The sequence below is a fragment of the Mya arenaria genome, chromosome 10 (assembly GCF_026914265.1).
Source record: "Mya arenaria isolate MELC-2E11 chromosome 10, ASM2691426v1".
Taxonomy (NCBI): Eukaryota; Metazoa; Mollusca; class Bivalvia; order Myida; family Myidae; genus Mya; species Mya arenaria.
The window spans coordinates 35,843,052-35,858,136 of NC_069131.1; the positions used below are offsets into that span (position 1 = coordinate 35,843,052).

General features: G+C 34.1%; 1 protein-coding gene across 1 annotated transcript; it reads right to left on the reverse strand.

The window, feature by feature from the left end:
• Positions 1-1,085: 1,085 nt before the first annotated feature.
• LOC128204646 (glycoprotein-N-acetylgalactosamine 3-beta-galactosyltransferase 1-like) lies at positions 1,086-12,674 on the reverse strand. The gene is made up of 4 exons (XM_052906048.1): positions 12,443-12,674; positions 11,496-11,641; positions 9,875-10,012; positions 1,086-1,263 (listed from the first exon to the last, which is right to left on the reverse strand). The coding sequence occupies exons 1-4, from the start codon at positions 12,672-12,674 to the stop codon at positions 1,102-1,104; spliced, it is 678 nt and encodes a 225-aa protein (XP_052762008.1). The 3' UTR covers positions 1,086-1,101.
• Between the last annotated feature and the right edge of the window lie 2,411 nt (positions 12,675-15,085).

Sequence of the window (15,085 nt, forward strand, 5' to 3'; positions counted from 1 at the left end):
ACCAGCAATATAACGATATAAATCATACATATAATACAGTCGGTAAAACAATCTGCAAGGAATCCATTAAAATCTAAACATAACAAAGTATGCAAATAACAGCCCGGTTACACTAGAAAGATGATTGATGGTAGTAATAAGTGCATCACTGTCATCACATCTGAACAAGCTTCAGCTTCGGCGATATTCAATTTTCATGAATCAATAAGAGATTGTCTTCCCCATTGTGTTGTCGCAGCTGAGTATAATGAATGATGGACAAGAAAATTGCACTTTGGTTGGAGACGAACCAACAGTTACCTTGAAGTTTTGATTATTCATCCGTATAAGAGCATCTACTGCATAAATAAGATATGTCAACTGAAGGTCAGTTTGATATTGACCTGCTGAACTTATGGGGTGATCTACAAATCATGACAAATGTGTGTACCAAGTACGAAGTTCCTGTGCCTAAGCGTTCTTTCGTTATTGAGTCAAACTCGCTTTTTTACCTCAACGAGACATTGTACTTTGTTCTACTGATATTAAACTGTTCCGAAGTTATGTACGAGTCATCATAAACTGTAATACCAAGTTTGAAGCTCCTGGGTGCAAGCATTCTTTAGTTGATGAATATTACCATTTAAGTTCAAATCACTGAAAAAACATCGTTTCCCCCTAAAGGTCACGTCAACCTTTGCCCTTCTTATCTCAAAACCAAAATAGGTTATCTACTATGCATGACCAATTCGCATACCAGGACACCTCATGGTCACCACGACCTTGACCTTCTGATCTCAAATTCAATGAAGTCATCTACTGTTCATCATCAATTTGCATACCGAGAATGAAGTTCCTGGGTCCAAGCGTTCTATACTTATTGACCGGAAATGATTTATGACTAATGGTCTGACTGACTGACGGACAGGGCAAAAGCAATGTCTACTCATGAACTGGGAAGACATAATCAGACATATTTTTCATTATCGCAAATACCTTAAAAGTGAGTTAGTACATTTTGAACGGTTCATCATAATTATATCACTTTTGATACAAAATAAATTTTGCAACAACGAAACATGTCAAAATTAAAACAATGACTTCATAACATATGATTTTTGATTAAAAAGGATTGACAGGCGTTAAATTAAAGATTTTATCCGGTACAAGTGGACGCAAGATTCCCAACACCTCTGTGTGGTACAGCAGCTGGTGGAAAATGTACATCTCATCTGGACGAACATAGTGGTAAGTGACCGAGTAACGACTGCAGCACATCCGACCCTGAAATATTTCATCAGTAAATAGTAAATGTTTCGTAAGCAAATCACAGTTTATGTGAGCTGTTGGTGGAACATGTACATCTGTTATGGATAACCATAGTAGGCACTGAGAATGTAACGACCGAGCACATCTAAGTGCTACCCCCGGTGACCAACATCTTTTTGGAAAATGGCGTGCAAATTAAACTGATTTAAATAAAGACCAGATATGTATATGTGCAATATCATCATTCGTGTTGCAGGAATTGATTTAAAGACGAACTACACAGAGGGAGAAAATTGCATAAGCTTTTAACAGTTTTCGTTGTGCTGACAAGTGCGTAGGTAAGAAAGTTCCCAAATGATTAGACCGGTTCCCCTCACCCTGATTCCGATAAACGTTGCAAATATGGATGCACGTGGGTATGTTGATTAAGTCATGGCATCCCAGCCAATTGACTTAGTTATGGCTTCCCAGCCAGTGTCCAGTATGAGAGCTACTGAATTGCAAGCCACTATTAAAGCAGGTGGAGGCCGCAAAATAAACGTTTCATATAGTAATATTGGTTTGAATAATAGTAAGAAACTAAAGAAAACAGCTTAATTGGATACAAACAAAGCCAGGAGATTCGATATGGTCAGACCAAAGTCCAAATCCCTAACAACAAGTGTTACAGGCATTGCTTGTGATAGCGCGTTATTGATACTCGGCAAGCTTAACCAACTATCAATTGCATGGAAAACAGTAAGTACCAGTCGTACTTAACGTAAAGACCGTTTTTGGACAAAGAAAATACTTTCTGACAAGCTAGCCCAGTCCGTTAAAATTAGTAATGCTATTACTGAACGTGTGAAAGCTGACTAGGAATAGTGAGTCCCTTGTTGCGGCTATACACACTCAAAGTAATCCTGATACTGTGAAAAATTTATATTCATGGGTTTAAAATTTCGTAGAATTTCAGAAAAGGACCAAATCATGGGTACTTAAATTCGTGGATTTTCTCTCTCTTTTTTGCAAAATTAATAATCGAAACTGCAATCCAAAATCGGTTGCAAATTCTCCATGGGCCAATCTCGTGCTATGAGTCATCTACGTCACGCAGTTATGACAATACAATGGAGCAATATATCAAATTGCGTTGATACCTATGTCAGTTATCGCGTGATAGGTATTTTAAGGTTTTAAAAAAGTGAATCTGTTGGATTTCAATAAAGTTTTGTTTTACAAACAATTACTGTAAAAACACTTTACTTGTGTAAATTAAATCATCGATTAAAATTTCGATGAAAGAAACAAAATCACGTGGCGAATCTCAAACACAGGAGGTAAATAATCAGCGAGTTTTACATGTGCTGCACAGGAGGTTGATAATCAGCTTGTTTAAATGTTATGGCAATCATCCAATGTCATACAATAAAAAGATTGCAAGTACTAATTGTTACTATATAATAATGTACAATCCACGGTAAAGATTAATGAAGAGATTACTGATTGGTTTGATGTAAAATCTTGTCTAAGACAGTTTTGTAGTTATCGCCATAACCTCGTCACCTGTTTGTGAATGAATTAGCTATTAAGAATAAATAACCAGATAAATGATTGTGTATTGATAATGAGAAATTATCTAAATTACTCTATACAGATGATATTATTCTCATATCAGATAATGAAAATGACAATGTATGGTAAATGTATTAAACACATGGCGTACATCTAATCTCATGGTATTAAATCCTGTTAAAAGAAATATAGTACATTTTAGACCCTAAATATGTAAACTTAATCTAGTTTTGCATTTGGTAAACATGAGTTTGTCAATCAATGTACATCGGCCTGTTGCTGAATAATGCCTTGATTTAATATAATGACTTCATGTGTTGCTGAGAGTGCTGGCCGAGCACTTTCTTTAATGATAGCAAAATGGAAGTAGGGTAACAGTGGTATAGATTTGTGAAGATTGAAGAGAAGCATGGAGTTAATTACTAAATATTTAGATAGTGTTGTATTAAGAGAAATGTCAATGTTAGCAATTGGCAATATAAATATATGTGACAATGTCAAGAAAATGATAGAACTCAATTAAAATTATCTGTCATATGATTATAAAACATGTGATCTAAATCCTACTGTAATAAGCAATGCACAGATATCTTTATACATGATTGGATAAATATAAACATTGTATTTATGGTTCTTCTAGAGTTGGTAGAAACTCAGAACAGATATCTTTTTTAAATTTCAAAATGAAATAGAAAATCATATCACAATGTGTTTTCCACTTCAACACAGAGTAACGTATGCAAAGTTTAGATGTTGGGTTGCAGACGGGCATATATATACATATATAAATATTCCAGAAGAGTCAAGAATATGCCCTTTTGCAGTATTTCTATTGAAACAGGTGAACATGTGTTGTGTGATGCTCATAATTTCAAACAATTACTGCATCGTAGCTATAAAAAGTTTTTGCAGTAGGTACTCTGAATTGTATTCCTCCGTCGGCGGATAGAGTTGGGATCGTTTATCATTGAAGTACTTGGGATTCACCTATTAGTTTATTATCATTTCTTTTATTATTAAGTTTCCTCAATTCATTGCAAACTTTAATAAGATTTACCTTTCACGTGTTTCCTTTATTTAGGATTGTTGGGATAAGAGTGTGGTTTGTGCTCGTAAACTGGTTTAAACCCCCATTAAATATAATTTTTACTAAACGTTCCAAGGCGGTACCTAACAATCCTTGATAAACATACATATTTTTATATAGTATATCCTTTCCGCTACCATAGCCGCCTAATGCAGACCCTAAATTTGGGTGTCCCCATTACCTCTATCGTACACTGGCGAACTACCGCAGCAGTGTAAACCGTACTCAATATATCGGCTTCTGATTAGCGCTATCGTACAGCGTCGGAATACCGCAAATTATTATAATTTTGTACATGTTTTGCTAATAGCAGAGTCTTAAATCTCATGATCAATATGCGTTATCAGTTAAGTAAAACGTTTATCAAATTAAACACAGTACAACTTTCTACTACAATTAAAGAAATTAATTACAAACATTATATAATATATAAAATTACATGATTTAACACCCTTTTTAAATCAATTTTAAATTTCACGAATTAGTGACATATACATTTTCATTATTTAGGTAATGTTCATGTAAAAATTTACACTTTTCTTTCTACTCAAAACCTTTTATATACATGTGAATGCAATAAAATGTATTTTATCGGTTTTATTATGTAACGGCATTAAAAATATTAACTAATAAATAAATATGACATATCGGCATAACTACGCTCTGGTTGACTTCAGAACAATACATAACTCGCATTAATACACTACGAATATAATGAATACTGAACAAAGGTAGCAATAACCGTGGGTAAACCACATAAACAATCTCTGGAATGTAATGTATGACTAGACCATGTGTGTTAAAATACGGTATTTTAACCGTGCTTAATTTTAATGCATGAAATAATTACAATTTTCCAGGCACATATCATTTCATGTAAAAGTCAGTAATAAAACAAAAATTGAAACTTATAATTTAAGAAGTGGTGTTAATATGTGTGTGTCTCTACATCATTGTTGTTTGGGTCTTTGACTTGTACCCCTAAACAGGATTTAATTTTGAATGATCAACTAATGGGCTTGTCCCTGTAGTTTTCGACTTTCGTTATATAAATATTTCTATTTCTTTTATTATTTACACATACATAGAACGGTTACAAAACAATATGTTTATATCAAATAAATCAGAAAGGAATTAACAATCCTCTATTATGATATTTTACACACATGCTCATTCATTTTCCATATAAATGTTTACTTAAGCTATATGAATACAATCCAAATACGAATTTACAATCATTTTTACATTAAGGTAATAAAATGTTTACATCTTAGATTGAATTTCATTCATTTATTTACATCATAGGAACATAGGAAAAACATATGGATTAAATCAAACATGACGATCATCAATAATGATATGATTCACTGTTAGGTAGACAAGTAAAGATCCTCTATATCAACAAATAACGCATGTATATTACTACATAAAGGAAAAGCATTAACCAAAACATAAATCAACGTATTTGAGTGTTACGATTATCTTGCCAAAAAATCCCAAGATATGTCACGGGAAACAACTACAGTATAATCACACCATGAGATTAACGAAACGACAGCAAAGTCTTGTGGAGTTTCTGATGGAATGCAATAACATCGGTCTGTAAAAAAACACATATTGATGAATATTTGGTATAAAGACACGTTGTAAGCAACAATTGCATTGTATATGCATACTTTCGTAAAAAATGTCCCAATTTTAAGCGCGAAATGTTTGATACTATTACAAAATTGAAAACAAACATTATTTGTCACTTGTAAAAAAGTATTATTCCAAATAATATTGTAGGAGGATTACTTTCTCTTCTTGGCGGCTTTTTTGCCTAGACCTTCGCAATGATGTAACAGAAACTAAAGGTTGACAACTGAACAATATTTTGTTATTACTATTTCATCAATACTTTATTGAAAAGTTATTTAAATACCTGATTGATCTAAACGGCGCTTTCTTGTACTAGTCTCTGAAATCAAAGATGTGCCATTGAACAGTAAGAATAATTTAATGCATGCATTTTCATAAACTTAAAAGACAAACATACCATACATTGTTTTGATTTAAGGGACGTTTTAAAATGCAGTACTATTAAAACATGCATTATTAAAAATGTTTTACATACTTGAGTTGTTTATTACTTTCCACGGTGTTTCTGGGGCCAAAGTCTTGGGCAAGCTGACTCTGCACTGCACAGAGCCAAAGGGGTCAAGTTCAGCAATGTCGCTTGTTTGTTTGGATTTCCTTATACTCGTGCTATAATCTGACACCGATAAGTTGTTCTGCAACCTAATACAGATACATACAATATTAAACAGCTGGTTAATTTTAAAAGATGGTGTTCATGTTTCATTTTGGTAGTACACGCAACGATCAATATGTTATCTAACGTGATTATGGTTACGGCTTAACATCCTACAGCATGTTTGTAATTTACTGTAAAATAAGGTATAATTACCATTCTCTGAAACAGTTTATTGGTAGCCCGAGTGTTGACTGCGTTGTCTTGATGAAAATGCTCACAAGCGAGATATCCAAGGCAAACCACACTGAATAGAGCCAAAAACGATCGCTTTGCGTTTGTACACTGTTATTGATGTTGAGATGGTCATGACTGTCCACAATACCCATGTACTTATATAAGTCAACAATTGCGGAATGCGATGCATGATTTTTCCACTTTCCTTTTGTATAACATTTCCCCCTCACAACCTTGTCTTGTCAGCTATTTATTATAAGATCGAAACATGTGATCGTGTTGCACACATGTTTAGATTAATTTCATGCAGTGGAAATAAGCTTCCTTTCCGAGGTCTTTCGTATCATGTGTACCTCTCTGCTGAGCATCCTAACTTTGTCATCTCTTTTTTTTAACTGATTTTGTGATTGGGCAATATTTCCTCCCGGTGTTAAATGCGCCATACGAATGTGTAGATATGCCAAGCACCAGAAGAACTGTTCTCTTAATCTTGTCGACAAATACAACATGGTTTCGTCCTGTGATGTTTTCTCTTCAGTTCGCTACAACTGTTTGAGTCAAACCAACGTCTGTCTTTCGACATAAGTACACCTGGAAATTCCAGAGATAACCCATGACAGCATTAGGACAAACGAACATTTTAATTCCTCTTTTCGCAGGCTTGTAAGAAACACCAACGATTTTTATATGGTGACCGTCATATTTGATCATTGCTTCATCAACAGATATGTATTAATGCATGATAAAATAAATCATGCTGCTTTCTCACACAACTTCTATAAGAGGGGTCACTGTGGATCCAATGTAACCTTTACAGCGACCTTGTGATATTTGTCCTGTAGGTTTATTATCTATTTCTATTTCTATCTAGATTTCCATTTCAACTATACAGCTTTTTGGTAATGAATGTTCTGTTGATATATTTGCAGTCAAATTGGTTTTCATGATGACTTTATAGCGATCAGGTAATAAATGCCCTGTTGAAGTTATAAGAACCTTATGGCTAACTTTAAAACAGTTAAAGGGGCTACACGCCGTATGATGAAATAGCGAAAAAAAAAGGAAATTGTCGAAAACTGACCTCAACTAGGTATCGATGTGTACAATGCATTGAAACAAACTATTAAATTGAAGTACCACATAGTTTACAATGAATTTAAATTTTCGCAGTTTTTTCGTATTTTTCCATTAAAAAGATTACTAGGTATGTCTACTTAGTAGAATTCATTCTTAGGCGTGATTGGCTAGTCAATGTTATCACGTGATGTTACCAAGTTTAATATAGGTATATATTTTAAATATTCCTGCGGTTCAGGGTAAGCCTTCGTAGCACGGTGGATACAACAACACTGGACTGCAATTCTGGCGACACCGTTTCGAACCCGGTCTCCGACTCGATTTTATTTTACATTTTGGTATTTTTTTACTATTGTGATATCAAAGAGTAAAACATGTCATTAAATAATTGTCCTGCGATTTGTTACAGAACAAAACTGATTTGGTGCCAATCTGGTGTATAGTCAATCCTTTAAAGGAAGCGTAACTAGAGTTAAATGACCTTCAAATGCAACTTCATTCACCTTTGAAATGAGTTGTGTTATGCTGGTCACGTATTATGTTTATACCGAAAATACCGCAGCGTGGTTTTGCATATTTCTATATTTGAGAGCGCTACCACAGTGCGACTGATTATAGTTTAATTCAACCATGTGATGTCTACCTTATCGAAGTTAACACACAGGTCCGTAAAACAAATCTTTATCTCACAGTAATACCACTGTGCACTTTTGCTCATTTCTTAAATTTGACAGTGATACCATAGCACTCTTGATACAAGAGCATAACATAAGCTTGCTGTTTCATTAAAGCAAGTATAGTAAAGCCAGAGCCGAATAATGTTGAATGACAGACTTTTAAAGACATAACGTTGCTTAGTGTTGCATGGTTATTATGTTGGAAAGAAATACCGTAGTGTAGTAACATTTTCTAAGACAAAGTACCATAGTATACTTATGCTGATTTTAAAATTCACAATCCTTTTATTTTAATGACAATCACACCGCAAATTTGTGAAAAATGTGCATTTTGCGGCTGAGAAACAGGATGTACCCATTATTTCGGTACGTTATAATCGTCTACAGTATTCCTACAGTAAAACAGTAGCGTAACCAGCACCCTTGAAAAATTGGTCTGCATTAGGCGGTTACGGTAACGCGCCGATGTATGGTAGCGGTATTCGTAAGGATATATGCATTGTGTTGTTTGTGGAGTTTTGTGCTGTTGTTCAATGTTTTTTGTTTGTTTGTTTTTTGTTTATTTTTGTGTTCTATGTCTTTGGCATTTACCCTGTGTCATTAAACGGACTTTATGTTTAAATGTTTGGCTACTGAGCTAGTTTCTGTAGTTCTGCAGATAAGTTTTGTTTCAGTGTCATGTATGCCAGGCTTTAAGACAAGAACTATATTCCGCCGCAAAAGCATTCGATACTACATTTAATTCAATGAATGATGGTAATAAACCACTCTTTATATTCTCCAATTAGGGTAAAATAAAAGTAACTGCAAAAACCTGTTTTAATATTCTAAATCTTTAGTCTAATACTTCACAGAATTGTTGATAGAGAGTACTATTCACCTTTAGATATTAAAGACATTAAGAAATATAGTCATGATTTGTGATTCTTAAACCTTTTTGTATGAAAGTTTTGATCATGATAGATGTAGTGGTCACATTTAGCACATATATATTTTTTTTTTATCTTAATGTTCGCATATTCATGCAGGGAGTCCAACTTGTTTTGTGTTTCCCGAAATTTAAGTGAAGGAAATGTGTGATCCGGAATAAAATGGCGGTGTTGAAGGGGTTTTGGTGTTTTGGGAGGATATTGTCACCTGGTTAGTAAGTTTTATCACTTTTCTTGCAATATAAATACGCCTACCCGGAGGCCACACGTGTTAGCTTCTGTCAATTCTTTTAAACTCTGTTTCTAGAGGCCTTAACACAAAAGTTATTGAATGTATAAGCTGAACGATTGCTTGTGCTATTTTCATTGAATGTTTTGCATTGTTTTTTTTTTTTCTTTTCGACGGCTAGTGCACTTACAACTCTTGATGTAGCACGAACGTTTTGCAATACAGTAACAAATGAATGTACACTTTATCAGTCTCATCTCATTGTATTTATTTAAAAAAAGCTATTTATACAACATAAAAGTCCACTTATATTAAATAAACACCAATATTTGATACATAATAAAGGAACTGACAGGGAATATATGACTTTTATTTTCTGATTTTATACATTGTATTTATGGTATATGATACATATCAGATTTTAAGTGCATAAATTAAAACATACACACTGATGACGATGAGCAGTCAAAAGCAAGGACAGGACATTTTTGCTTATTCAACGTCAAAAAGTGGCCATTTCTAGAGTTTTGACATATTCAGAAAACAAAAAACAGCAATGTTATATCGCCAGTGCATTAAAGAGTGTTGTTGTTTTAAACTTACCATTGAATTATTGTTCCATGCGTAGTCTTTCAGCCAGAAGGTTTTTGGATTTGCCGTAAGGTGATCGTACATTTTGGATGCGTGAAATGTCTCTTCTCCAGACACATCAAGGGTTGATAATACTTTGACACCGGAAGCCTGGACGGTAAAAATAGAAATTTCAGTTGTACTTATGATGTTTGTATATGATAATGGTGCACGTAAATATAAACGAAAGAAAGCAAATCATCTGAGGTGTCAACAAATATTAATTATACACTCTTTTAAAGGTGATAGATAATGGTCAATATTAAGTGTCTGCAATGTGTATGTACTTTTACAAATTCATGTCATATACTTATAAATGGGCCTCTAAAATGACTCTAGGGGCCATATGCAATACGATCCTTAGATTGAACCTAAGAGTAGAATCCAAGTGTTTTGATTGGACTGTAAAAATAACTGGCCAATGGACTGAATGGAATCACTGAGGCGTGTCTAAGGATAAGGATAAGAACTAGATTTTGAATACCACACAGAGCCTTTACAGGTGCCCGTTTCTTCAAGAATACCAGATACCAAGATTTTATACATGTGTAAGCGTTTCGGAGGTTCACTTATTTATAAAAAAATCAACTTTTTTTAAAGGTATTTGATTTTTTAACCAGGAGCTGATATTGTTAATGGGAAGGTCTAAAATATTTAGAATAAAAACAATTATTTTAAAATATTTACAATAAAAACAATTATTTTTAGACTTGTTTCACGTACATTACTTGTCAATGAAGCTAGCTTATTTGTGATTTAAACCAAATAAACGACCTCAGTCAGTTGAAACCCAAAATTCTCTTAAATATCCGTTCTAATACTAATAAGGTGTTCTATTTTAGTTTTCCACATAGAATCGAAATTACATTTGTAAAAAAAATGGTAAAACATATGTAGTGCAAAGTCGGACAGTTTTACAAAATTTATCCTTTACTATCCATCGTATTTAAAGCATTGAATATAACACACCAGATTACCTAATCACATGGAAGTTATACAATCGAGGACATTATACTAGAAAATTGTCTGTAACTTCTATACACATGCATGATTTGTATCAGAAAGGAAGTGACCAGTACTTAAAATATGTGTTGCAAAGGTAGCAATTATTTAAGCAAAATTGCTATGCTGAGTTCATATTTTAAGCCATATGTTCCAACATAAAATAAGAATTAAAGAGTTTGAATTATTTACAAAGGATATTAATTAAATATTAGATCACTTAATTAACAAATGTAAATTACATACACACACATATATATTCACTGATGATGATATATATGAACTCAAAAGAGTGCTTGCATGTAGTGATTATCCCTGAAGTTTCCACAGTTTAATTAAACGAAACATTCTACCGCTTTCATTATCATAGTGTGTGTGCGTGCCTGCGTGTGTAAGTGTGTGTAAGTGTGTGTGTGTGTCCGCGATTTTGATTTTGTGCGTGTCAAGCTATGTTAACACTTGTACACTATAAAGCCTTTCGTATATAGCCTCAATTCAAAAGAGTCACATTAGTGACCAGTATATAAATCTCTATAGAGTATTCATATTTCCATTATCATTTTAAGAAGAAACATGCTGCTGGTGATCTTACCTGAAGACATTTTCCCATTTCCACATCTTCACTGCCGCCATCGAGCAAGCAGGAGCCATTTTTAAAACCTATGCGTACTACGTCATGAAGGGCACGAGAACTGATGACGTATCCGCCACCGCCACTCATGTAGCCATTCTTGACATGCAGCTGTTAAGAAATTATAAATGAAGCGTAACATTCTTTTCAGGAAGTTCATATTTAAAAAAAGGAACGAATGGTTGTTGACATAAGGTGTTAATTATGAAATTTATAATTATTGTACTTAAAGTAAACACTATCTTTAAAAGAGATATGGCTTAAACTAGCATGGAACAAGAAAAAAATGATGAATGATGAATGAGAAATGCACATTAAAACTCGGAAGAATGATCCCACTCCCAGATTAAACTAGGTGACTCAAAAGAAAAAAACAACAACATTTTATCAACTTAATTTTCCGATTATTATCGATAGCCGCTTGGAAATTCTGACTGTCATCCTAATGCCAGATAATTTACTTGCAACAACACACTATACTATCAGGCTTGTAAATTTTTATCGAATTGAGACAATACATCTATAAATTAAAACTGGGGGAGCGAAAGTTTAGTATTTCATTGATAACGCTACCCATTTGACATGTTAATGATTCTTATCTGACGGCGTGTGTCTCTCTTATGAATCCAACATTAGATCGTGCATTTCCGACTTATTTCGTAATTTCGTATGTCGAAGTACAATAACGATCATTTTGAGAAGATGACTTTGTAATACGTCAGGTTTTGCGGTATCTAGGTATTAAATCCGGGTCCGCACAAAATAGCGGCACCCAATGACGGAAGGGGAATCTTGGAAGATTTAAGCCAGCGAAGAGAAAAACCGACATAATATTGTTAATGATTGATGGGTTCCTTAAATAACAATAAAAGGTTTGACAGCTGTGTTTGTTCCTCATTCCTTGATAGAATGAGAATGTCTTATAAATCTTACCTTCATGTGAAATCCCATATAACTCGGATTGTTATGGTCTATACTAGCCAACATATGACGTAGGTTCTCCATTATGACGTATGTGTCATCGTCACATTTCAGAAACCAATCAAATTCGTGCCTGTGTTTTTCATATGCATACTTCAGGGCATATCTTACTTTAGCCGTTAAATGGTCTCTTCCTTCTTTTACTGGGATGATAAGCATTTCAGCATTATCCGTTTTCTGTATCTCACCAGCTGAAGTGTTAATTTTATCGTTTTAAATTTCACTAGAGTTTAGTACTGTAACAATGTACAATTCGTTGTATTAATTAAGAATTGGTTGTATGTACACTTTCATGTTCTTTAAGTTCATTCACTGTGACCATTGTATTTTTTATTACCTGTCTTCTGACCATAACCGTGTTGGCATAGGATTATAGTTTATCCCGCCATTTCAATCATGTGATCTGTCACGTGATTGCAGTTCTTATTCAGAGTTTGATGGGGGGGGGGGGGGGGTTGGACTTCTTTCAGAAGTCAACTTTGGTATTTGTTCAGGATTTGGACATATGTTTTGCTAAACCTGTCATGGACTATGCATAACCAGACACGATAGAGAGAGAGAGATATTGAACTGTTTATATCCTTTCATTCCACAAATGGTAAGCTATATATGTGTTTGTTTGATAGCCTATTGTATTTACAGTTGGCTATGTTTTGAATGTCATTGTACTGCGTTTATACTTGTTTTTATGTACTTTGTTTTCATCGTTGCCACTAGATTTAGGTCACGTTTCAGTGTTATAAACTGTTATCATATTGATATAATTATGCAGTTGATTTAGAAGTATAAATTATACCCGATATATGTCTATACATATGATTTATATAAGATTAAGTATTATCTTAAACTTATAATTGTATATGTCTTTTTTCAGAATGCGATTCTCATGATTAACGTGGTTATTCTCACGATTATGATTATCATTATTACAAGTTGAACTCTCTACAATAACCCGTAAAAAAACGGACCCTAGTGTGGACTTTTTATACAAATAAGACGGAGCTAATATAGCTGGTTACATACAACATATTAATTGACCAGCCGGGCATGTAACCTGTATGTTACAATACCAACAACATTTCAATAAACATACAACCGCTGATAGCCAGATAAAACCAATTTCCGATAGCTCTTCCGCAGTTTTGGTTTTTCTCTTTTCATTATCGATAATTAAATCATATCATAATTATATCGGTGTAATCAAGAATAGAAAAGAAAAAATATACCTTATCCACTCACCATCAAGGACTCTTATTAAGCTCATGGATATATAAACCTTTATTTAATACATTGACATGCATTGACCAATACTCATATCTAGCATGTTCCGATGATATAAGGATATGGTCATATATATAACTTAGCTTAAAGTCCAAGTCAACTCGTAATGTGAGAACTCGAGTATCAATCTCGTTCCAAGGTGGTAATCCCTAAAGCTAATTTGAGGCGTATGTGACCTGTTTGTGGTGTTTGTATGTGCGTGTTTGTGTTTGTACGCTTATGTCTTTCGTCCATTGGCGTTTGGACCATGACCATGTGTCTCTACACAGGAAACATATTTCAATTTCTGACCCCTGGACTCCTCACTATAGCTTACATTGTGTTAATTGATGTTTATGTACATAAAGTAGACGAACAAATAACAACGAATTAAAATCAACCTTTAAACAATTCAACTGGTTTTGTACGTGACAAGAGGGTCATTCACTTTTTTGTTTTGTGTTATATGTCGTTGACGTTGACCTGTGCCATTAAATGGGGTTTATGTTAAAAGTTCAAACGCTGAGGCAAAAGTTGGTTCTTCAACAAGTTAATAACTGTTAGCGGTTGCTAATCGATGTGGTGATTAATAGGAAAGCAAGGCAAAGGCAAGGTGGTCACTGGTTTTTAAGGAAACATGTGGTTTCTAAGGAAGATTTATATTCCTTAGGAGGTTCATTGTTGTGTAGAGAACTAGGGAGGAAAGCTACATTTATATATTACCAAGGAAGTGATTGGATACTAACTGGAGTCAATTAAGTGGATTTCGATTGTTGCAAAGAATGTTATTACTATTAGGGAACAGTTCACTACTAAATCATTACCAAGGTAGTCGGTTGATGGTTGCTTAGGATGACTATGGGTGTTGTGGGAATATGCGTTTGCTAGTCGGACGCAAGCTGCTGCTTAGGGAGCTATAAATACTTAGACCAAAACAGTGTTGCAAACAAAATTCGTGGTTGTTATGGTGATTGTGAAGAAATGTGCTCGTTACTAGGGAAGTTAGGTTGTATAAAGAATGTTTGTACAGGATCACCATACTTAACTAAAAACTATAAATTATCTAATAGAATGTGTTACGCTTTGATATCATAATTGTAAAAAAAGTACAAAAATGTAAAAAAACATTTGTGTCGGAGACCGGGTTAGAGACCGCGTCGCCAAAAGTCCATCGTCTTACTCACTGAGCTCGTGGCGTATACTAATCGGGTGATATAAATAAGCTATACACCTACCTCGGTTAAATCACGTGATAACACCGACAAGCCAATTACGCATAAGGAATACATTCTACCTGGTAGACATACCCA

Bases quoted from the DNA above. Each gene is read 5' to 3' on its own strand.
- LOC128204646 (XM_052906048.1), bottom strand. From the start codon at position 12,674: ATGCTTATCATCCCAGTAAAAGAAGGAAGAGACCATTTAACGGCTAAA. The intron at 11,642-12,442 runs CTATCAAGGAAT...CTTAACAGCTGC, and splicing joins ATTTATAAGACATTCTCATT to ATGTCAAGAATGGCTACATG. The intron at 1,264-9,874 runs GTAAGTTTAAAA...GAAATATTTCAG, and splicing joins CATGGAACAATAATTCAATG to GGTCGGATGTGCTGCAGTCG.